Source organism: Copidosoma floridanum, unplaced genomic scaffold (assembly GCF_036245765.1).
Source record: "Copidosoma floridanum isolate Cflo_tuat_1 unplaced genomic scaffold, Cflo_Japanese_pri ptg000024l, whole genome shotgun sequence".
Classification (NCBI taxonomy): Eukaryota; Metazoa; Arthropoda; class Insecta; order Hymenoptera; family Encyrtidae; genus Copidosoma; species Copidosoma floridanum.
The window spans coordinates 8503409-8528232 of record NW_028321901.1 but is presented as its reverse complement, the minus strand read 5'-3'; the positions used below and the strand labels follow the sequence as shown (position 1 = coordinate 8528232).

The following is a 24824-nucleotide window of genomic DNA, read 5'->3' as shown; positions in this document are numbered from 1 at the left end:
GAACTGATAAAATTTGACCATATTAGGCGGGAAGCTGATAGGGAGTGGAAGGTGGATGTGCACTGACCCTCCAAAATAACTGTATAATATAAATAGGGGTGTGTATAGGATGGAGGTAAATACGTATAAAACAGAAATAATGATATTTAGAAAAGGGGGTAGGAAAAAAAAGCGAAAAATTTATATTTAGAGATGAGGTAATCCAAGTAGTAAACAAGTATAAATATCTTGGGTTCTGGTTTTCGACAAGGAATACATTGAGTACGTACGTTAACAAAATCACCAATAAGGCTAAGGAAGCGATGAACGCGGTGTGGGGGGTATGGAAAAGAGCAAAATTAGGTAGTTTAAAGGGAAGACTTAATCTATTAGACACAATTGTCAAGGCCGGTTGTTTATACGGAGTTAAAATATGGGGACGGAAAAGGTGGGATCAGATTGAGAAAGTGCAGAGATAGTTTGTAAAGATGGTATTGGGGCTAAATGAAAATACTCCGGCGTATATCTGGAGAAGGGAAGCAAACAGGAAAAGTTTGAAAATTGAAACAAGGAGGAGGGCAGGGGACTATTTAATAAACATAACGGAGATGAAGGACAATAGATAGCCAAAAATTTGCTTGAAGAAGGAGATAAGAGGACTTGGGAACGGGAATGCTTTAAGTTGGGGAAGACTGGTAGCGGAAACTTTTAAAGAAGTAGGTGATGGAGTGGGGTTAAATGGGATGTTTGATACACTTGAGAGGTGGGATTTAAAAAAGAGAATGACAGATGGGCTAAAAGTAAAAGAAGACCAGGAAGTGAAGTTAGATTGGGGAAGGATTGAGAGATCGGAATATTGTGATTTTTATAAATATATTAAACAAAAATTAGGAACGGAAAATTATTGGGAAAGAAAGGTATGGGGGAAAAACGTTAAACGGATGAGGCTCAGATGCGGGAGTGTAGGTAAAGCAGGCAAGAAGAGATTTTTGGATAGCACATGCAGGGTATGCAAGAGAAGGGAGGAAAGTATACAGCATATCTTTTATTGTCAGATAGCGAAGAAAAAAATTAATATAGAGTGGCCTGAAGCAGTAGAGGAAGTAGGATTAAAAGGATCGGAGGAGGTAATTAGACAAAGATTGGTGAGACTATTGGAAGGAGATCTGGTCGAGGTAATTTGCCAGTATGTTATAGAATTCGAGAAAGTAGCCAGATCAAGCGCTGAAAATAAATGAGGGAGGGGGGGGGTAATTATTTTGAATAAAGGAAAGGATGCGCTTAGCAGTTTAAGAATAATTTAAACGAATAATGCGAATTCGTGAAGCTAGAGGATAATGTGCTTGTAAAGAAGGGTAATTGATTTACATGAGGAAGATAAAATGAAACTAAGTTTAAGAGCGAAAATTTCAAGCGCACGGTATGTCGTGTGAGGGGAAGAGGTATGTGAAAAGATGTAAATCTATACATAGAAAACACATAAATACAATACAATATAAATAAGGGTGTGATTTGTGTGTGTGTGTGTGTGTGTGTGTGTAAAAATAGTAAAGCTCAATTCTCTGCATGCTTCGCACATTCACCTTTAACTCTAATTGGAGATAATGGTCTTTAAGGTTTAATATATGAAATATTAACTTGTAGTGCTAATCAGATATCCTGAAGAAAAGACTGTACTATTAGACAAATCATGATAACTCATTAAAGTATGTCTGATTTTAAATAATAGTTGTCCTATTATCTAGTGAATTACAAATATCATAATTATTACTCGTTTTGTATTTCGATACTATTATTGCACTGCAGTTATAAATTTTTTTTTTTTTTACGATGGAAATACATTTTCAACTTTGTTTATCCATATGTTGTTGTAATTTATAATTAATGATGATGTTTTTTTTTATCAAAAGAATGATGCAAGACCAAAGAATTTATTTATTTTTTTTTTTTCTGCCTTAAGGAGGCTTGGGCGATTTTGAATTAAATGCTGGCTAGGTCTGAAATTCATAGATGATATAGATAAAGTTTGCTAGATTTTTTTAGGAAAACAAAATCGGTAGGTCAACACATTTATTTTCGAGAAAATCGCTTGTAAAAATTCGTCATTTTAACACGCAACCTTACGGAACCCGAAATTCAATAGACTACCGTACCGCAATAAAAAGCTGTGGGCCCACACATTAAATTGGTACATGTACTTGAAAGTATGAAGAATCTATTATTTAAAAAAAAGAATAGGATCAACACGTTAAATTTTGAGAAAATAGTGAGGAAAACATCAAACATGAGAATTGTTTTGTTCAGGTACTGTAAGTGCGCATGCGCTGTGCATTCATAAACATACAAGCATGAAAATTTAAGTTTAACACAAGTATAGGTATATAATAGCAGATGAGAGCAAGAGAGTACAGTGTTGTCAGCTTTATCGTGACAGGGCCGTCATCTTTACACAAGGTACCTCGGGAAAACTAAAAAATTTTTTAATATCGATTCTCCTAATGACTTTTCCGCGTATTATTGCTATTTTGTTCACACATGTATAGAATCAAAATGATTATGAAAAAAATATTACAAAGAATCATTTGTATGACAAGTACCCCACAGGGGCCCCTTAATAGATACGACACCAAACGCCCAAGCCTCCTTAAAGAGGGTAATATCATTTTACCTGTGCAATAAGAATATTTATACATAATAATGTAAAGAAAAAAAAAAACTATAATCTATACTACTAAAATAATTTAATACACATTAACTGGAAGTTTTGTTTTGTTGTTCGTACATTCGTGTATTATAATTGTATATTTTTTCTAACTTTATTATTCGAATTTGAATCATTCTCAATTTTTTAAAAATGTAATTTGTTTTTTTGAATATAAATAGGATTAAGAATTCAAAGCCTCTACTCTTGAATGATACGGGTTTTACGTTGTTGGGTTTTTTTTTTTTGTAATCGAAGATTATTGCATTACAAATGTTAATCATATTGTATTTTTTTATGAATTTTTCACAAATTCTTATTCGCATAAATCGTAGAACAGTTAAACGTCAAAATGTGAACAAGTCCTTTGTGTCAAATCGTTGGTGTTTTTGTCTCATAAGCATTATACTACAATGCATTAATTATATTTAACAGCATATTTTTTGAGTATCATAGAAATATTTTTACTATTGGATAATACTTATTGAATTGTATTTTTCTGTCAACTTTTAACAAATTATTATCTGCTTGAATCGTAAAACAGTTAAACGATAGGAAATAAATAAATTCTGAAAAAAATTATTTTAGATTATTGGCTCTCCGTTAATAATTTTCGTTCTACAATATACTACAATAAATACATCATATTTAACTGTATGTTTGTGCATGTTGTAGGAATTATTCTAAGAATTGGATGATAATTAAGTTTTTTTCCTTGTTAAATACATTCGATTTGTTTAAGTACCATCACCTTTGATTTTTTGGTTGATTTACCAAATAAATTTTATAATAAAGCTGGTGTCAACATAAGTCCCGTTTGACAAATGAATATTTGTAGTATTAAATACCAAAATGATTTAACATTTAATAATTTTCTATATTTCTAGCACAAATATCAGCTACAATCTTAGATATAAGCTTGAACTATAAGTTAATTACTGAAGTGCTAAAAAATAATTTTATTTACCTTAACAAACAACCATCACAAGTATGTTTAAAAAGGCCCACCTAATTTACTACATAATATACGTAGATCTATACCAATGTATTTATTGTTTTCAAAGTTTAATTGTTTTCGTCAATTGAAGAATATAATTTAAAATATTTTGTTACGTTTTTGATAAATGAAAATTGTATTCTTTGAGTTGGTAGATAGATCAAGAAAACATCACCCAAGTAAGAGAAAGGTGGAGGAGGAGCTGTAGGGCAGTGAGATGATGCTAAAAGGGCATGGAGGGGAGTAGAAAAAAGTTGCTTAAATATTATTGAATCAAAAATCACGTGAAACCTAGCAAATTACTATGTAATTTCAGTTATAGCTGAGGGGAGGGGGGTTAGGCTCACTTTTGTCTATACAACTTGGTTTCCAATCAAAATTGTAAATTTGTTTGTAAATTTGTAAAAAAATTTAGAAATGATTTCGTTTTTAAAGAATCATAAACATTTTTTTTTTCATTTCATATAAAATTAAATACGGAAAGAGCTACATCATTTTGGTGTTAAAGAACGCTTAATAATATATCTTACGAAACCTTTCAAAAAAATGCTGTCATAAAAAGTTTAAAAGAAGCGATTTCTTGTTTTTATAATATCTTTAGTGAGGCTAGTGCAATGATGCTTTTTTTGCTTTAATACAATTTGTATTTGGTTTTTAATCGAAAAATTTTAGAATTTCTTTCCCAATAATTTTGATTTTAATGACGAAAGTTACAGTTTTTTTGTATAAATTTGATTGTTAGATAAGAAAATAAATTGTGTCTCTTACTTAACTTCTCAATGCCTTAAATAAATGCTCTATAGCAGAGTAAAAATACTAGAGAAAAATTCTTCAAAAAAAAGTTATATTGTACTGTTATTTTAATAAATTATCAACTAAAAAATTTTTTGAAAATTACTTGTAAACAGAATCACAAAACTTAATTATAGATGGTCCTGAACAACAAGGCAAGAATATTTTTCCATAAAACCTTGAAAAATTATTCATTTTTCGAAAAAAAATGTATCCATGGCTCAGTCTGTTATGACATGCTTTGAACTTCTCAAAAAAGTGTCTAGCAATAGAACATTTTGTTTAGCTTTAGGTTTAACAAATAGGAGAACTGTTCGAAAATTATAAGAAAAAAAGGAACAAAAAGTGGATATAATTACATAAATTAAGGCTTCTATAACTTGACAAAGAATCATTGGTAATGTTTTACAAGATCCAACATGATCTATTCTTACAAAATTTGTTTTAATAAGCACATAGATGGTTGAAAGAGAACAATTTTTGTTAAATACTTTCCGTATTAAAAAAGATTACTCGAATTATAATTATAAGTAAAAAAAAACTGTTCAATAACTATTATGTTGGTTTTACATTTTTATAACATTTTTTAATTTTCTTAAACAATAAGCAAATTTTAAAATTTTAGTTCTAAATTAAAAATAATTTAGATACCACGGTCTTCCAGATAAGCTATAACTGTACAAATAAGTATTAAAATACTTAAATAAACGATTCTCTTTACAAAAAAAAAAAAAAAAAAAAAAATTAGTAAAAACTAGAAAAAAAGTACAATGCCGATTTTACTTGATTATTTTTACGAACAATTTTTTTCAATACAAAATATTTTTACATCGATCATACGATTTTTTTCTTTTTCCAAACTATTAAAAATAATAAACAAAAAAATTAAAACAAGAGTTTTAAAGCCGTAAATGACTATAGACACAAATCCTGCATTTTTATAAACATCTATTTATACAGAAAACAATTTTTCTCAGTTATTTATAATATACGTGGTAAAGCTTACGTAGGAAAAGAGATACGCCCTAAACTTATTGTTCATTTCATGTAAGCTCTCATATCCCTGCCCAAAGCATTGTATCATTCAAATCAGCAATCTTTTCTTAATATGTCCATGGAAGTTCTGATCAAACGGTAAATTTACTGTAAAAGGACTGTATTTCACGAAAAAAAAAAAAAAATAATGAATAACCTTACTATGTAAAAAAAGCTAGTTACTGCCTTTTTAGGGATGGAGTTAGGACAAGTGGTAAGAAGCTGGTTATCGCCTCAAACACATTTAACCATATAATACAGGATGAAATCTTCCTATATTGTCTAGTTGTGTAAGAATATATTATCTCTTACCTCCTCCTTGATGCTCTTCGATCCTACTTGCGTCTTCTCGCTCCTTTTCAGCTTCTCCACAAATAATGTTGTTTTTCCATTATTTTTCATAATCCATGAATAGGGCTATTTTTTAAAGCTGTAAAGATTTAAAACTCACAAAAAAAATGTAATTAAAAAAATTTTTTCTCTCATTTTGCAACTTTATTACCACAGCAACGAAGTCCTGGAGGTTAATGTCTACATTTTTTATCGCCACAAAAATACAAATACATATTCTGCCTATTTAAAAATCTGGAAGATTCAAGAGATTACTATGAGGGTAATAGTAAAAAGCTTATGTCTCACTTAATAAATTCATTACTTATCAATTTTGCTGCTGCTTTAATCTCGATAAATGTTCAGCGTCATTATCTTGACACCTAAAATTGTATTCATTAGATACATTTAAAGTTTTCCTTCCAATTCGACATCTTGCAATTTTTGGCATAGTTAAGACTTTTGTAAGCCCTAAAGGCTATTTTTTTTAACTTTATAAGGATGTAATATATTTGTTGGCAAGGTAGTTTGTTGTCTGATTATTGGTGAGCTTCTTAAGTAAACTTGACTGAAGTTTCCAGCAAACATGATTACCTCTATACCTCAGAGTGGTTTTTTCTGGCCTGTTATTGTAGCACCACACTGATCGGAAGGAAAACTACAATGTTTAAAGCGTGGGAGCTAGTTGAACAGCTCTTTCCAACGCTTCCTGGTATATTTTTGAAGCAATAAAATTTTGCGTTATATGAAAAAAGAAACTTATCATAGTGCGGATAAAGTAACCAAAAATAAACGTTGATTAAAAGTATGTTTATATTTACATTTCTTATTTACAACAAGTCTTGAACATTGTTCGTGGAGTCATCTACTTGTAAAAATAATACATGAGAAATATAGGTGTAATGATGGTAACTGAAAGTTAAACTCGCAGTTTACGCACTTAACTATTTATTTCTTTTTCAAAACCAGTAGATCATCAGTCTTATTTCCGAGAAAAAAATTGTTCGACAATTCTTGCATTAATGTCGGCTGTTTCGTTAATCTTTTTTAAGTTCACGTTTATCATTTATCATTGATTACAGTTGAACATGCATGTCTTTATTCCTAACCTAACAATAGAGGATATGAAAATACAGTTTTCTTCTTAATTACTCAAGACGTTGTCCGTCAAAAATAGTATAGGCACTATATATAGTCACTTGTGAGAAATATCAAGATGGCTGACGAAATAAATTATTGGCTTATAAATTTTTTACTTCTGAACAAAGTCTTTTGCTATTTATACTAAGGATAGAGACTTGGTTAGCAGCCGCGTTGGTGTGCAGTCGCGTGCGTTCTTGTCTCTGTCTTTTCTGGGCATATCGCGTGAAATAGTTAGTGAGCGAGTTGAACTTGGTGGATTATTGTGAACTAAAAGTAGAGATATCGAGTGAGTTACAAATTTTTTGCGGTGTAAAGTGTACTTGTTTGTAAGAGGCGATGGAAAGGCGAGCGGTGAAGGAGTGAGGTTAGGTTGTTTGCAGGTGGGGGCATTGTGCGTGATACGTGCATGTACGTTGGCTACTGAAATTGTGTGTGTGGATAATTATGTCGGAAAAAATGAGCGAAAGGAGCGATAGAAAAGATGTGGGGGTCGGAAAACAAGAGAAAAATCAGAGAGTGATAGCTGGAGGAAGTGAGGGAGTAAATACGAGAGGAACGTTGGCGACAAAAGGGGCAACGGGTACAACGGCTGGGAAGGGACAAAACGGTGCAGGGAACTTGCAGCTTAGAATTAAAGATAGTTTTTAAAAGGTAGTGAAAATTAATGATAAAGAAAAAATTGTAGAGTGCTCGGGCTATGTTACTTTAAAGGAGAGGTTGCGCGAGGCTGTGGAGGGGTGGGATGATGAAAGAAGGGCAACAAGAGAGGAAATCAACAGGTTGAAAAATGTCGAAGCGGATCTCAAAAAAATAAGGACAGAGAATGTAAAGTATGAGAAAAATAAAGTCGAGGTAAAAGCCGTAGAAACAGAGTTGAGGGAAAAGATTGAGTCAATGAAAAGAGATGTAACGGAGTTTTTCAGTAAAGTTAACGACAAATTAGGACAGTTCGCAGCGGCGGTTGATAAGGAAGGAAACACAGGTATGTTATCGGCAGACGCGAGTGTAGGAAGCGTTACAAACAGTTACACGGTGACGGGTATATATGCGCATAGTGGGGCTTTTTCATCGGAAAGTAGAAGTTGTTTTTCGGTCCAGGAGGTAAGTTTTTTAAACAAGATAGTGAAGCAGCAAGAGAAGAAGGATAGGCAGGAAAATATTGTAATTAGGGGGGTCACGTTATACGGGGATTTACGCGTGGGAGCGGAAAAGTTCTTGTGGGAACAGCTCGGTGTGTGTGTAACGATTATGAATGTGAGGCGTAGCGGAACTGTTTTTGTTGTGAAAATGGGTAGCTGGGAAGATAGAAACGCGGTACTGAGCAATAAATTTAAGTTAAAGGGAACCAAATATTTTGTTGAAAGCGATTTGAGTTTTAATGACAGAAAGAGACAGGAAAAAATTAACGCGTGGGTCAAAAAAAAGCGAATGAGCGATACGAGTATAAAAGGTGGATTCGGTGGTTTTCGGATAGATGGTAGGTGGTACAAGTGGATAGGTGTTGCGGAAGCAGAAGATATTTTCAACAGACGCTCGAGGAGAGTTGGAAATATTGTCAACAGAAGCACGGCCTCGGTCGCAGCAGCGGCCACAGCCTGGAGAACACATGGGAAGGATAAACAAAAAGAGAAGGAAGGGAACGACGCAGCAGGAAATGTTGACAGTGGTAGCTTCAGCGAAAATATGAAGGAGTTTTTTGCGTAGGGCCCAGAAGAGGAAGTCGTGGTGGTGGAAGGCGCGATATGGAGGAAAGAACGGTATCGGATGAGGTAAAGTGTACAACCTGTAAATTGCTGAATGGTATTAAGTTTATCTTTTGGAACTGTGCCGGGATTTTTAATAAAGATAGGGACTTTTGGGACTTTGTTGAAAAGTTTGATTGCGTCAGTTTATGTGAAACATGGTTGGAACAAAGTCAATGGCTAAAGTTTAAAGGTAAGCTCTCAAACGACTTTGTGTGGAAATCTGTGGCAGCGGTAAGACTGAATAAAAAAGGTAGGGCTATGGGGGGTTTCCTGATCGGTATCAGGAGAGCGGTTTTAGGCGAGGATGAAGATTTTGATTTATGCGTTCGAAATAATATTATAATGTATAAAATGAAATGTAATAAAAACATTGTAAATGTATGGTCGGTGTACAATTCCGGTGACTTAAAGGAGGTTTTGAATTTTATTGAAAATTTTGATGTTAACGAAGAAGAGAAGGTGATAATCGGGGGCGATTTTAATATAAGAGTAGGTGAACTAGGCAACTTTGTGGAGGGTGAGTCGGGGAAAGTAAAGGGTAGAAAAAGCAAAGACATCAGAGTTTGTAATGAAGGCAAACAAATGATATAAATGGTCGAGAGTAAAGGTTTGATTATGCTGAACGGTTGGTGGGATGGGGATGAAGAAGGGGAGTTTACATATGTGGGTGCAAGAGGATCCTCGGTAATTGATTATGTATTAGTTAATGATGCTTTGATGGGATGGGTTACTTACTTCCAGATTATAGGTAGGACGGACTCGGATCACATGCCCTTAGGCTTAGCAATAGATCTACAGGACGGGTTTAAAAAGTTTGATAAGAGAAAAGGCAACGCTGTGGTTAAATCTGTGTGTAAGTGGTCTGAGGAGGACATTGCGAACTTCAGACAGACTGAAGAAGACCTGTGTAAACTGATAAGTGTGAAGTGTTACGAATCAGTAGAGAAGTTGTGGGCAGCGATAAAGGACACGGTGAATAAAGCAGTGGTTAGAAAAGAGATTAAGATAAAGGGATGGAAGATTGGTGAGAGGAAATGGTATGATAAAGAATGTAGGGCAAGGAAGAGAAAAGTGATGGCAGCGTATTACAGATGGAGGAATGGTAAAGTTGACAAGCTTTGTTATATAAAAGAAAGAAGAGAGTGAAGAAATCTTTGTAACGAAAAGCTAGAGAACTTTAAGGCTATGGAAGAGGCCACGTTAAGAAGCATAAAAAATGAGAGCGAGGTGTGGAAGTTTCTCGGAACGAAGAGGAGAGGTGCATCAGCGGATGAAAGTAATATTCCTATAAAAGAATGGGAGGAGTACTTTAGGTCGCTTATTGACGGTAGTTGCGTGAGGACTGTGGGTGAAAAGAGAGTGGGGCAAAATGATGAGGACAGTTCAATTCTGTTGGAGGATGTAGAGGTAGAGATGGCTATTCAATCGTTGAAAAAAAAAAAAGGCGACTGGTGTGAACGATATCCCAAACGAAGTGTGGAAGTGGTGTAGTGAAGAGTTGTTCAATAAACTGGTAGATCTGTTCAAAAAAGTGTGGAATGGTGAGGGTGTTCCGAAGGATTGGAGGGTGGCAATTGTCGTGCCATTATACAAGAAGGAAGAGCCTAATTTAGTTGGGAATTACAGAGGTATTTCTTTGCTCCCAACGTCGTATAAGGTATATACAGAAGTTTCGAGATCAAGGCTGGCCTATGAAGTGGAGGAGAAAAATATTTTGCCAGATGGTCAAGCTGGATTTAGGAACGGCAGATCTACGTTGGACAATATCTACATCCTGGATCATATAGTGCAGACGGCAAAATGTAAGAAAAACAAAGTGTACGCGTGTTTCGTGGACCTGACCGCTGCTTTTGATACGGTGAATAGAGTAAAGTTGTGGAAGTATATGGCAGAGGAAGGGATCAGTGTTTATTTAATTAATCGGATCATGGAACTGTATGAGAAAACTATAGTGCTGGTGAAAGTGAACAATGAGAGATCGGACAGGTTCTGGAGTTCGAAAGGACTGAGGCAGGGTTGTGTTTTGAGTCCGATTCTATTTTGTATCTATATTTCGGCTTTAGAGAAGGAGTTTGGCACGAGAAAAGTAGGTGGGGTTGTTGTAGGAGGGTCGAGGATTTGGTCGCTAGCTTATGCTGACGACCTGGTTTTGCTGGCCTTAAATAGGAAAGCGTTGCCAGATATGCTGGGGACTTTGGGAAAGTTTCTGAAAGGTAGGAATTTAACATTAAGTGATAAAAAAACAAAGGTGATGGTGTTTAATATAGGCAAGGCTGGTAAAAAAGATAAATGGGAATTTGATGGTAAAGAATTGGAGGAGGATGTATCTTTTAAATATTTAGGCTTTAACTTTAACAGGGAGGCAAATTATAAGGAACATATAAGGGAGCTTAGGTTAAAAGGGATGATTGTGGCTTAGAGAGTGTGGGGATTGGGGGAAAGAAGGTGCAAAAATGATTTTAAAAGGAGGAGGATGCTTTTTAACTATCTAGTTAGAAGCACAATGTCGTATGGGGCGGAGATATGGGGGTGGGAGGAAAAAACTGAACTTGAAAAATTACAACGAGACTATTATAGATGGGTTTTGAAGCTGAAATTCTGTACACCGAGGTACATCGTTTATAGTGAGACCAAAGTAGATAAATTGTGTACTACGTGGCGAACGCGTGCGTTAAATTTTGAGAAAAAGACAAGTCAAATGGAGGATGATATATTAGTAAAAAAGTGCTGGAAAGAAAAGGAAATGTTGGGTAACCGCGATTTATACAGTGTTGAAAGAGAAAAATTCTTTCATTCAATTGGTTTAAGCGCGTTAGCTGTAAATATTAGTATAGGTACTGAGGTCGATGTAAATAGAGATATTAAGCAGAGAATGTGTGATATAAAATTACAGAGGTTGGATGTCTGTGTTAAAAACTCAAGGTATAATAAAAGGTATGAGAGTATAATAACTGAAAAATTGCCAAAATATTTATGTAAATTTCGTAAGGATTGTGATATTAGTACTATCGCGAGAGTAAGATGTGGTAATGTCGAATTAGAGAATAGGTATTGGTGGATAGCGGAAAAAAGGTTATGTGTATTATGTGGTAAGGATTCTAGCACTATCGAGCATGTAATAAATAATTGTGAGGTAAGCTTTGAGTAGAAAGAAAATAAAACGGAATATAAGAGGGTTCTTAACTTGTATGCGAGGAGTGAATTAGGAGTAAGTGAGGTAGTTAAACTATTCAAGAGGTATGAGATTGAGTGCAAGGAAAAGTGTGAAGGAGGTAAATAAAATATTAAAAAAAGAAAAAAAGTATCTATTTTATAATTAAGCAGTAGTAGCGTGAGACAGAGACGAGACTCGGGTGTGGGTATGGAGAGTATGAGTGTGGACGGTGTGTTGGTATGGTATGTGTCTGGTTCGGATAAGATATCAATCATTATTTGTAAACCAAGTCCTTTTTCTGGGCCTGCTGGCTGAAAATAAAGATATATATATACATATATGTGTATATATATATATATATATATATATATATATATATATATATACTAAGGATAGTTCAAAAATAAATCTTATAAATTTTGGTTAGTTTGTTATTTACGGTTTGCGTTATTCATGTTCACTACATCAACAACGTACGAAGAATGTTTTTACATTTTTTTGCGTATTAAAAAAGAAAAATATTTTTTTCTAACCTTGACTTTCCTAAAATTTTGCTGCAGGCACAGCGTAAAGTTGCTGCCGTAGTTAATAACTCGGTCATAGAATAAACCTTATTTAAATAAATAAATCTTGATGTACTTCGTGCACATAAATAATTTACATTGTGACTACAAGTAGTCAATACACAGTCAAATGGTAGATTCGGAGATCTACATACTTACCTTCGAAATCTTGTTGATATTGCATTACTGCTGCATTCAATTTTGAATATGATTTGCTGTTATAAGAAATACCTCTGTTTAGTACAGAAATAGAGTAATGTTCAAACTTTTAGCCAGTAATAAAGCACTTTGCATGAATCCGAGATTTAAATTTTCAGGTAAAATTTTACGTAAGTCAGTAGAACATTATAAAAATTTTAGCATTAAAATTTATATTCACTTCTGTTTTTTATAAATTTAAAAATAAAAAGGTAATTTATTATATTTTTTTTTTGGTAAAAAAAAGGTTAGTTTCAAAAAAAGAGATTATGTTACGTAATACAGGCTAAGCTTCCGTAACTTCTAATTGTAAAAATAAATTTTAGTAATAAAAATTATTTTTAATGTGACATTCTTGTAAGCTTAAGTTTATTTTAGTGAAGAATTAGGGATTAATATTTAAAACGTTACTTTTCAATGTTTCATAAATAGAGGCACTCATTAAAAGAGTAACGTTGAAAAAGTTAAATGATTAAAAAATTATTCTGAAGTGATATGAAATGACTCTATATAAAATACCGGCCACGTCCGTTGACTAGCTTCATCTTTATCTTTGCTTTGTATGCATGATTCATCGAAGTAATTTAATGCCATTAAAATCATTCCAGCAAATTTTAATTATACTTTGGCGTAAAAGAAAAAAAGACTATTATCTAAGAATTTCTACGCTATAGTCTATTATTGAGCTATTAAGCTTACAAAAAAAAATGTGTATTATGGTCTTTCATACCTATGTTTGGTGAACAATAACACCAATACAATTTATGAAACAATATAAAAAATATTTACGTAACGAAATCAATCTTTTTTCACACTAAATAGAGGTATACATAAAATGATGGTTGCAAAATATCAAATATATCCTATACATATTAAAATATTGAATACAAAACATTTAAATATCCGAAATTGGTTAGCTCATGTAAGGATATTACCACAACAAAAACAACATTTATTAAAAGTCCTAATTTCAATTGATTTTAATTTTCATTACTTTTTCTTTGATTCCACCTCTCAGTCTTCTTAAGTATTTAGTGTCACTTATTGCCTTTCACTCATTGAAAATAACTTTTTAGCAAATCGTTATGGCTTACAGCCTTTTCTCCACTTTACTTATTTTATTATTACTTAGCCTAAAAATAAAACGATTTGTTTCACTTTTTGTTTTAAACACTTTATTTTATTACTTAATCAACCTTTTTCATTTTCACTTTCGTTTTTTTTTTCTACACTACTTTACTGAATCTTCTTACACATTTTTTTATTTCTACTGTTCAGCTTCTTTTTTACTTCATTCACTCTTTCGGCACTTTTTGCTTCTTTATTTCTTGATCTGTTTTCGTCATTGTTGTATCTACGTAGTCTGACCCTTGTTTAACTTCTCTTCTGTTTTCTTCTACTTCATCTCCTGTTCCTTTTTCTCTTTACAATTTAGTTACAGAAATTTGAAAGGAATTCTCTTTGTTTAATGTCTTGATCTCTATCTTTTTCTCTTGTACGCCCTTCTCCAATTTTTCTATTTTGTCTTTTGTCTTTGTCTTCTCTTCTTTATTCTTCTTCATTTCCATTGTCATTTTTTGAACCAGCACTTTATTTTTTCTACTGTTTACTTTATCTTTTTCTTTGCCTTTCTGTTTATCCAACATTCTCTCCCAGACCTCTTTAAGATATCTCTCGTTTAACCTTTTACTCTCCAGTGTTTTTGATCTCACGTCTAACCTTTCTTACTCGCTCTTTGATCTCGCTTTTCCTTTAGCTTCTTCAAGTACTCTTACCGCCTCCTTGTCTTGCATGTATATGCTGCACGTTTCTGTTTGGTTGCCCTTCCGCTCTATTATTTTAACTTCCCGCTGCTGTCCTTCTTTCCTTCAGTATCGATCCCTGCTCCTTCCACGCCAACTTAACTCGTTCCTTAACTTTTGGCTTTCCTATTTTTTTATTTGTCCAACTCAGCTGCTCGTCTTCTTTTAGTTTCTTCTCTATGCTGATAAGATTATTGACTCCTTAGCATTTTATACTTAGTTTGTCCGGTATCTGGCAGTTTTTACTCGTATATGTGCAATTTTGTTATACGTGGTCCAACATTTCTTGCTCCATGTAGCACAGTCTGCATACTTTTTTTTCTTTCACCTTCCATATTCTGTGCTTTTTGTCATGTTGCCGCATATATATTTTGATAGTATTGGCTATTTGGCTTCTAATGTCCGGTTTTCCAGGTAACTTTGCTCTTTTTCGCTCCGTACCTCTTTGTAAATGGGATTGTGTTTAGATTCTACTTTTTCTCTCCTTGATTTCTTTAGGTTGCGCGTTTCTAGTGTCTTTGTTAACATATGTTTGTTGCCTCTTTGATTTAATCCCCGATCCCTGTCTTCCTTAGCCCCTATCTCTTTGTTACTTTTGCTTTTTTAGAGTTGCTTTTGTCCTTAAACTAACGTTTTGTTTCTTCCTTATAGATAGTCCTAAGTTTCAATCCTAATACTTCTGCTTGACGTAGCACTTTACCCTCTACCTAGGAACTAAAAATGACCATTCTTCTTCTACACTTGAACTTTAATAGCATCTCTCCTATGCTGTGCTCCACGTGCTGTTTATTGCAACAGTTGCCCTTCTTTTTGTTTCTCTAATAAGGTTTCTGCTTTTTCATTATTCTGTAAGGTATATCCCAAATTTTTAATCTCCTTGACTTCAATTCCTTCTTCATCCCAGTACCATTTTCTTCTGTTTTAGCTTTTCTTGCCTCTCTTAAATACTAGGATCTTTGTCTTCTTCAAACTTAATGTTATTGTCTTTTTCTGTAGGAAACTTTTCTGTCTTTTAAGTAACTCCTTCAGGTCTTCCTCTTGCTCCGTGGTGAGAATTATATTATCAAAATATGCTAACGACCAAATTTTTTCTCGGCCGACTTTCGCTCCTGTCATAACGTTTTACTTTTAGTATTTTTCTATGTCTCTTATATATGTATTAAATAGCGTGAGGATAACTAGGCAATCTTATCTCAGCTCTTTGGCGTCCAAACAGGCTATGACTTACTTTTTACCTACTTGAATTCTGCTTTTTGTTTCAGTGTGTGTTTTTATTATTCTTGCTCTTGGATTCACACTCACTTTAGCTCTTTCCATCCACTAAATGGTTTAGCACAAACACTGCATCGCTCCCCTCCTACTCCTGAAGCCAAATTGATTCTCTCCAAGCTTATCTTCTACTCCCTTCATCAGTCTTTCATTAAATATACTTGCAACTTTCTAACTTCTGCTTCTGTCATTATGTTTTTAATTTTCTGCGACTCTTAGCGATAATTTTTTTTTTCTTTCTTTACACTATCTCTTGCTCATTTCTTATTTTTATATACTCTTTCCCACAAATCTTTTTTTTTCTAACTTTTGACACTTTTCTTGCCTTGTTTTTTCCTGGTTACGTACACTCTATTTTTCCATTGGTTACTTCCCAGACACTACTTTTTAATTTCACTTCTTACTTTTGGCACAAGTACTTCAACTTTGTCCTTTATGGCTTTTTACCTTTTCTAGTTCGTCACTGCTTCCTTACTGCCGTTTATGATGAACCATTCCCTCTTTTCCAATCATTTTATACGGATTCTTCCTTCCGTATTCATGGTTTTATCGTCTGATTTTCTCGAGCTATTGACTATCTTCTTAGTTAGGTTATTGTATACCTCCTCTCCTTTTCAGATGTCTCTCTCCTCTACTGTCCTTGCATTCTAATCTTCCCCAATCATTAAATGGTGTTTCTCCTCTATGTCTAGTATTTCTTCTAGTATCTGTAGTGTTTCTTTCGTGTTCTGATTATACACTCTTACAAATTTTGAGTTTTTTGTTGACTTTTATTACTTAATATATTATTTTCTTGTCCCTTTCTTTTATTTTCTCCCTACTTATTTTCTCCATTTTTCTGATGCCTAAGATTATGCCTTCCATTGCTTTTACACTCTTCTTGTTCGTGATGGCTGCACAGCTTTTCTAGTCAAACTGGGTATCAAGCTGCTTTTAATTTTTACCCACCTTCACTTTTTCATCCACGTTTTCATTAGGCCTACAAAATCGAATCTCTTTATGAATTTCAAGAAATCTATACCCTTGTTCATTACGCCAGCTGCGTTTCAAAAACACCCTTTTCCTTCTCTTTCTTATTCCTCCTTTTCACTCCACCTAGCTATTCCGACTGTTTCTGCTTCTTCCTTTGACTGAACTCTCCTCTCTGCTGTAGGGACGTGATATCTTAGGGAAGGCGGATTTGACCCGGGGCAAATGAAATCACTGTTAGTTATATGTGTGGACTCTTTATTGCCTATATAGTCTGATCGACTTGGACAGTGACTAAAATAAGGTAAAGGTACCACCTAGAAACACTTAAATAATTTCTGTCCCCCTCATGAAACAGCAGGAATGAATATAGTTTTAGATGATTGTTTACCAAGAAATTACTCTCGTACAATCTTTTAAGTGTAAGCTTCTTTAAACAGTAAAATTTTTTTTTTTGTTTCATGTTCTGGTAAATGAAAAAAAATACTATCGTAAAGTGCTTTTCTAAACTGGGACACATCGGGAACATAACCTTTAACACATGATGTCCCTCGTATGAAACACACTGAGTGCATATAAAATGCATATGTGTTTCATACGGGGGACATACTGTTCCAAAAGTAGGACATAAATTTTAGTATGTTTCATCCGACGGACACAATTCTTTATTGAAGTTTTATTAATAAACAAATTAAATTACATTCTAAACAGATTGAAAAATAAAAATACTAAAGATTAAGACGAAGCGCTTCTGAAGAAACGAAATTTACGCTGATTAAGTCAATATTACTTTTTTAATAAAAATCGTAAGAAAACACTTGCCAAAAACCGTTCCAAAGTGGTACCTTTACCTTAGTACTAGCTGGTGTAGAGCTTGAGTTTGGCGTCTACTCTTTCTCAGCCGACGGTTAACTATACACATGGAGGGGTGAAGACCCTACACTACTTGTCCCAGTGGTGCTATCTGTTATCAATTGACATTTTATGGTATCTAACTCTCGTTACCTTACCCTTCTCTCTTCTCTTTCTGGTGCATTATCTGGCTTTCATCTGCGTGATCCACTCTTTTTTTATTAGATTGTTTTTTATACACACACCTCTTACTAAGTTTTTTTTACTTTGCATCACTTGTCTTTTGGTTTCCCAGTCTTGTGGTTTCACAAAGATTATTCTTCTATCTGCTTCTTTTCTTCTGTATCCGATAATTGTAGCTTCAAGCCTTGCATTTCCATGCTTAGCTGATGGCTCAACTGTTTTTCCACGTTCTTTAATGATTTTCCTTTCCTAATTTTCAGACTTTTAATAACTGTAACAGATTTTCTACCGTCTCTATCTCTCCTTTTCTTCTCCTCTTCCAGTCTTGTAATTGTTAAATCTATTTTTTATCTATCATCCATTCCACCTTGTCCTCCTTTTGTTGTATTTGTGTCTTTTTTAGTCTTTCCTTGCACTTGTTTCTTAGTTCTTTGATATCATCTTTCTTTTTTTGCTTGTCCTTCTTAACGCTTCTTATCGTTTTGTTAACATTTTCGAATTCCTCTTTTTTTCTGTGAGAGTCTTGGTTAGCTTGTCCCTTGCCGCTTTGTCCATTTCTTCTCTCTGTTTTACACTGCTTCCCTCAAGCTTGAAGTTCTCGAGGTCGAATAGCTTAGGCTGATCCACTACCTGGGCTTTGCACTATTCGTTTAATTTGAAGTTTAAAGTACTATCTCTTCTCTTGATCCTCTACTTTCAGTTTTTGCTCCTTATTTATGGTTGCCTTTATTTTCTGAGCTTCCTTATGCTTTGTAATTTCTCTTTGTTTTATTTGTGTTTTGTTTCACCCTTTTTAATGATATGTACTGCCCTATTACTGTGAGCCACGATGTGCTCTCTACCATGGTACGTGCCAAACTCTCAAAAAAAAAAAAACTTATACATGTAAAAAATAAATAACTACCCAGAAATCGACGCAAAATACATTAAAAATAGAAATACTCATATCGGCTAAATCGTGTGTACAGCAAATCGATAAAACGTTATCTTTGTTTCTAGTGCGCTTGCGTGCCTCACATATACGTAACAGTCAATGATTTAATATTTGTTAATATCTTGTAAATTTTCCCACAAAAGTGAATAAAATTTACCGAACGGCTGTAAGTTCTCTTTTATATTTACATTGTTGTTAGTCAGATTTATGTTTACCATTTTAAATATCTTTTTTTTTTTTTTAAATTTGACTATTTGTTATCGATTTTAAGTAAATTCCCATCAAAAGTATGAAATATATTAAAAATGTGTTTAGATACTATCAAGTCTTTCTTAGACATGCTCTTATGTTTTTTGACACAATGTATTAATGCTTTTTTTTGTTTTTTCAATGCATTCAGTAAGTGTCATCATTAAAGAACTTATACGTATAAGTGGGTGAACTTAAATTTTCAAGCTTGTGTTGAACCTGAAACTACGTAAAATTATTGTGTTCAACTGTAAAAGCTTACCAGATGATATGTTGTATAAATCTTTCTAAAGTTTAAATGTAGCACAGTCTCAAGAGTATTGTTTGTATTCAAGTATAAGTCGATAGCTGACAAGAAAATTAAAGTAGAAATGAAGTAATGTTTTAAAATTTAGTAAGTAAAAGCTTACGTTTTTTTTATTTTTTCTTTATCATTGGCTTATTTATTCGACGTTTTGTGAATAAGTTATTATGCGTTTTATTCTCTTAAAAGTTTTTAATTCGAGAATAAGGTGATTGTTTAAGTTGAGCTACATTTAATGACATCTTCTACGTTATTTTAGAACAAGCAGTACTTGGACACCCAAACACTCACTGATTTCTGATTTTTTTTTTTAGATTAGTCTTAGTATGGCTATTAGATATTTTTTATCATTAACGTCCGTTTTTTGCATTTAATAATTTTTCAATGTTGAATTTTTAATTAATAAAAGGCATATCATCACACGGGATACATAGGAAGCCTGTGTGAAGACCGCATCACAACTGATCAAAGAAGGGTTGGTTGAGGTGCTTTTCCTCTCCCCAGCAACTTAAAGAATTAATAAGGTAAGGAGAGCCGCAGAAAATAGAGGCATAAAGGTTTATACACAGACATTTGGTCGAGATGCAATTTTTCTTTTTTGTTCAAATTAGACAGTGATACAACTTTTTTGCATAATGTTTTTTCTTTTGCTGTCAGTTACAAACGTCAGTTTATTTCATCTGTAAGTCTATCAACACACAATTAACCTAATAGTTTAGTAAAACGTTCCCTTTAAACTTCTTCTTTTTTTTATTACGAGCAGTTGATAACACTTAAATAAAATCATGACACATAAATTCAAGACTTCAATCGTATTTTACATATGGTCTTAGACATTTAGATGCTCTTTTCAAATTTAATAATGTATAGCATTAAATATCTTACAAAGAAGTACTGATTTTCATGCAATCACAAATAAAAACCATTTACCAATGATATGTGTTCATCGTAGGGGCTGCAGCTAACTATACGCCAAAACGGGTGGCTCACCTTGAAAGTGTCAGTTTACAAAATGCACAGAAAGAAAAACTTATGTCCCTTAGTTAAGCTGTATTAATAACTCAAGATAACTGTTTTAGCTCTCAAAAGACGTCTTTACATACATAATTGGGTTATTTTAATCCTTAAAGTTTTAAAATAATCAAATTTTTACGTGCATTTGCTTAAACAAAGATTGAAATTGGGAATTACGAAACTTGTGTAGTAAAAGAAATATGATGGAATGGCGAGTCTAGGCAGACAAGGAATTTCAAAAAAATTATGTTCGTAAACCAATTGGTCCTTTGGTAAATTAATAGATTGAAAATAATAATTTGTTAATAAAAACTTATTTATTAGAAAAAAGTATTACATAATGTCTCTCATAAAGAATGTTAACGTTTTATGAAGGACAAGATTCATAACAAATGTGAAGTTAAAGCTTACCATCAATATTTTTTAACCCTTACCTTACAACTTTACGAATGGTTTAAAGTAAACCCACACTGAAAATCTGCAGCTGTGTTTATTATTAATAATATAAAATAACGGATTCCTATATTGTCTCTTAATTCTTCCAATTCCTGTTTCTATTATTTATGATACTAATAAAAGTAACGATATTTGTTTGGATTATTGATTAGTTAGTATGTTTCCTAACTTTCAAAACTTCGAAATGAGATTTTTATTACTACAAGTACATGTGTGTTCATTGATTGTATTTTACGTATTCTGTTCTTAATTGTATGGCCTCCATATTTTGACTATTTTAAAATTGAGTAATTATTTATACTCTAATCTGATATGTTGCATTTTAAACTATAATTTAATATTTTCAAATCAATAAAGTTTCACCGGATAAAATAATTCTGCCAACACTAAAACTGCAGAGCTTACAAGTATGTATTAAACTTTTGAACTTCTATAGTTAAGCAGTTTTTGCTGCGTAATATTATATGAGATTTTGTGTCATTTATTGAAATACATACTTATTACAGTTTTTTTTATTATTTAAATTATGATTACTATTGTCTAAAATAAAATACTTCTGGTCAAAATGATAAATAAAAGAAATGCAAACAGTTATTTCTATTTTATTTATGATTGAATTATACAACAAAACTTTGTGTACTAAATACGTGGATTCAAAAAGCAGAGTTGGCTCAGTGGTAAGCGTGCTTCTGACTGATACAACGCTGTTCTAGGGGTCATGGGTTCGATTCACGGTGTATGCAGGTTTTTTCAAAAAACTGTTTTCATCGGGATAAGTTCTTATGTAACCCTGGCTGTTTTGGGGCGGGTTTTTCTGTGAAATTTTCCGTCAGAAAAAATCCAGGGTTTTTTTCTTGCCCCACAGGTCTTCGGGCCTGGGTGAATGCGAAACAATGTTAGGGTTATAGATAGGGATTAGCGGATGCAATGTGCGAGGTAAGGATCGCCGGCCTTACCGGTGAGGAGTGGTCTCTGAAACATGGGGCTTCTCCGGGGATGCTAATTATCCAATGCCCGCTGGCTTAACCGGCGAGGAGTAGACGTCCTGAAATATGGAGTCCCGTATGAAGAAAGGCTACACACTGGCAAGTGGACCCGATGCACCATTGGTGCTGAGAGTGTCAGCTTAACTAGTAAGGTGTTTCACCGGAGATACTAACACTGTGCCCATGGATTAGGAATAATATCAGTAAAAGGGTTGGAATGCGGTAATACATCCCCACACGTAGGTGGTGAGTGGGTGGCTCTGGCCACTAGGCCAAAGAGCTGTCATGGTAACCCAGAAAAAAAATTAAAGAAAAAAATACGTGGATTTGAAAAATATAATTTATAAAAGTATAATATACGTGAAATGGATATTTTATAGTTACAAAGCCATAGAAACCTAAAAAACATATTATGGATATTTTATAAAATGGATATTTTATAGTTACAAAGCCATAGAAACCTAAAAAAGTTGATCATTGTCCCATAACTTATATACAAGGTTTGTCTAGAGAAAAGTTTTCCATCGTTAAAGTATAATATTTGTTTCTTTAACTTTAAGAATTTAACAATAAAAATTATAACACCATACATAGATACTTTTTGCTTTTTTAGCTCTGATAATGCATTACGAGTAGTAAGAAGTATAAGAGGTTATGACTCTTTATTGCTCTAAAAAGATGCGTTTTGGTGAATATAAGATAACAGAAAATAAGAAAAGTTGGTTCAATGCAGTATTATCTTAGTTTTGCAAATTTCATTTTTTAGTTCGTAACTACTGTTTTACATGAAATATTAAATATTAACAATATTAATACGATAGAAATAAGTTGTACTAAAATGTTCTACTCACACGTATAATATTATTGACTATGTTTCAGTCTTGGAAAACTCTTGGAAGAATCAGGAGATTTAATAATAGATATACCCAAACTTTGGAAATACTTTGCAAAAATACTTGGTATGCAATTTTTTATTCATTACTTGCTTAATTAATAAGACAAAAACTATCAAAAATTACCAACCCAGCATGTAAGACACTTCTTGATACATTGCGTGTATGCTTAAAGATTTAAACATATGTAAAATAGTTGTTTTATCATTTTTTAATAATGTACAAACTAGGACTAGTAATATTTTTGTTTCATTGAAAAAATTAATCTTACGCAGAAGGTAATGTATTAGTCTGTTAAAAGGTTTCACACATTTTAAATTTTGTTAATAACTTTATCTTTTCAAGTAAATAATTGTTGCAATATATGTTTGAACAACTTTTTTACCTACGTAGAATATGCTTATGTTTCCAAAATATATTTCGTTTCTCAATGTCAAAAACATTTCCTATTTCTAAATTTTTTTTTGTGATTTCCTTTTACTTAAAAAATAGAGAGCTTTATATTGAGTTGAAGTAAATAGAAAAAACAAGTAATACCTCTTTAAAGTAGTACATTAATAAAATCATACCTCATTTTTTTTTCAAAAACATTTTTTCTAAAGTCTTGAAACCAAGATATTGTGTCCACACTTTCAACTTACAGGACTGTTAAAAATTATTTAAGGAGTAATCGTGCACAGTTTCTACTCATTTTGTAACACTTTTTACAGATTCAAATATTAAAATCTGTTTAAATCCATTTTTAATATCACACTATAGGGTTTAGTATTCGGTTATTCTTATTTATTGCATTCAAGATATTAGTAATGCAGTTACCTACCAAAAAATACATTTACTAGGCAACGTCTTTAACTTGTGGATCTGCTTTTTTTACACGATAATAAACATAACTCAGCAACTTGGTATTACATCACTGTAAGGTACATGTATTAGTAGACTCTCTCTCTCGCTCTCTCTCGCGCGCTCTCTCTCTCCCCAGGATTTGGCTATTGGCCTTCTGGATATCCATGCTTCGCAAGCGTGAGCAGTTACGCACCCTGCTACCGTAAATTACATCAATATAAGGGAGAGATGTTGGTACTGGGACTGGCTGTACAAGCAAGCGTTGCGTACCTTGCGTACCCAAATCGCTGACCTACTGTGGGAGTAAATATTGGTTTGGAGAGTCTTAAAGTGTTAAATGTGGAGGGCATGACGACCTGTCAGTAGAATTCATAGTAAGTGCTTAGGTGGTTTGGTGTGGTAGTGAAAAGCTTCCCATCGCCCTTGGCAGATCTGATCATGGATCAGCTGATAAATATTACCCTTCTGTGAGCTGTTTGCATGCAAATTTTATCTGAGTGAACTTGATGATATTGTTTATGATACACCTACTGCAAGCTTCTTTCTCCGCCCAGTCTCGATAGGTGAGGTCGTGTGAGGTATTTCGTGATGCATGGCAAAAACCAGAAGCACGAGTAATGATGGTTTGTCTTTGTAGTATTAATTCGAAAACATTTTATACAAGGCTTGGACTCTCCGCGTAGGCAGTGAAAATTTTCGAAGCGTAACGCTTCTTCCACCACGCCTACATAGATTTACCAATACTGCTTACGCTACTGCTGCTAGCCAAAATATGTAGATATACTATATCATATTCGTCTACAAGCAGCTAAGTATACATGCACACGCATACACATGTGCTGTGCATGGCTTCTGGCTAAGTAGGAACTAGGGAGTACGGCGTATGTATGTATATCAGTGAAGAGCAGAAGCAGCTGACTGCAGGAGGATAGAGAGAGAGAGAGAGAGAGAGAGCAAAAGTGTGTGTATGTGTGTGTTTATACGTGCGCGCGTGTAGTGCAGTGCAGCAGTTGACAGTCAACAGTGTCGATACTCGACGTATAGGTTTGAGTATAACTGTACACAGTTCTTCATATTTGCCTTGGTAGCATCGGCGCTAGCGCCACTTTTGGCTGGAAGGGTAAACATAGGTGCCGGGATCAAACGTAAACACGTATGAGGTAGACGTAGTAAAATAACGTTTTTTATTGAATTTAATGATGTAATATAATTAATCGGAACAAATATCCACCTGTATAAAAAAAGCGAGTGTGCGTCCAAAGTAAAGTACATACTTATGTGTGGTATTATGAAGCAGAGTTTAAATACGACTGAATTCTTTGCTCTGTACTTGCAGTTCTTAGCCTTAACCATAGTATGCCACACAAAGTGAGAGTAGTGATTGTAAGGACCAATAAGTCGTGTGATATTAAATGTTGCTGCTCTTGCGGTTG

At 33.5% G+C, this 24824-nt stretch overlaps 1 protein-coding gene across 2 annotated transcripts in view; it reads left to right on the top strand.

The window, feature by feature from the left end:
• The window catches only part of Eif4g (eukaryotic translation initiation factor 4 gamma), a 763642-nt gene that overhangs the window by 592206 nt on the left and 146612 nt on the right, over positions 1 to 24824 (top strand). For both annotated transcript variants that reach the window (XM_089595035.1, XM_089595034.1), the window contains exon 18: positions 22535 to 22614. In XM_089595035.1, coding sequence (XP_089451161.1) covers positions 22535 to 22614 — 80 coding nt within the window. The remainder of the gene's footprint in view (positions 1 to 22534; positions 22615 to 24824) is intronic.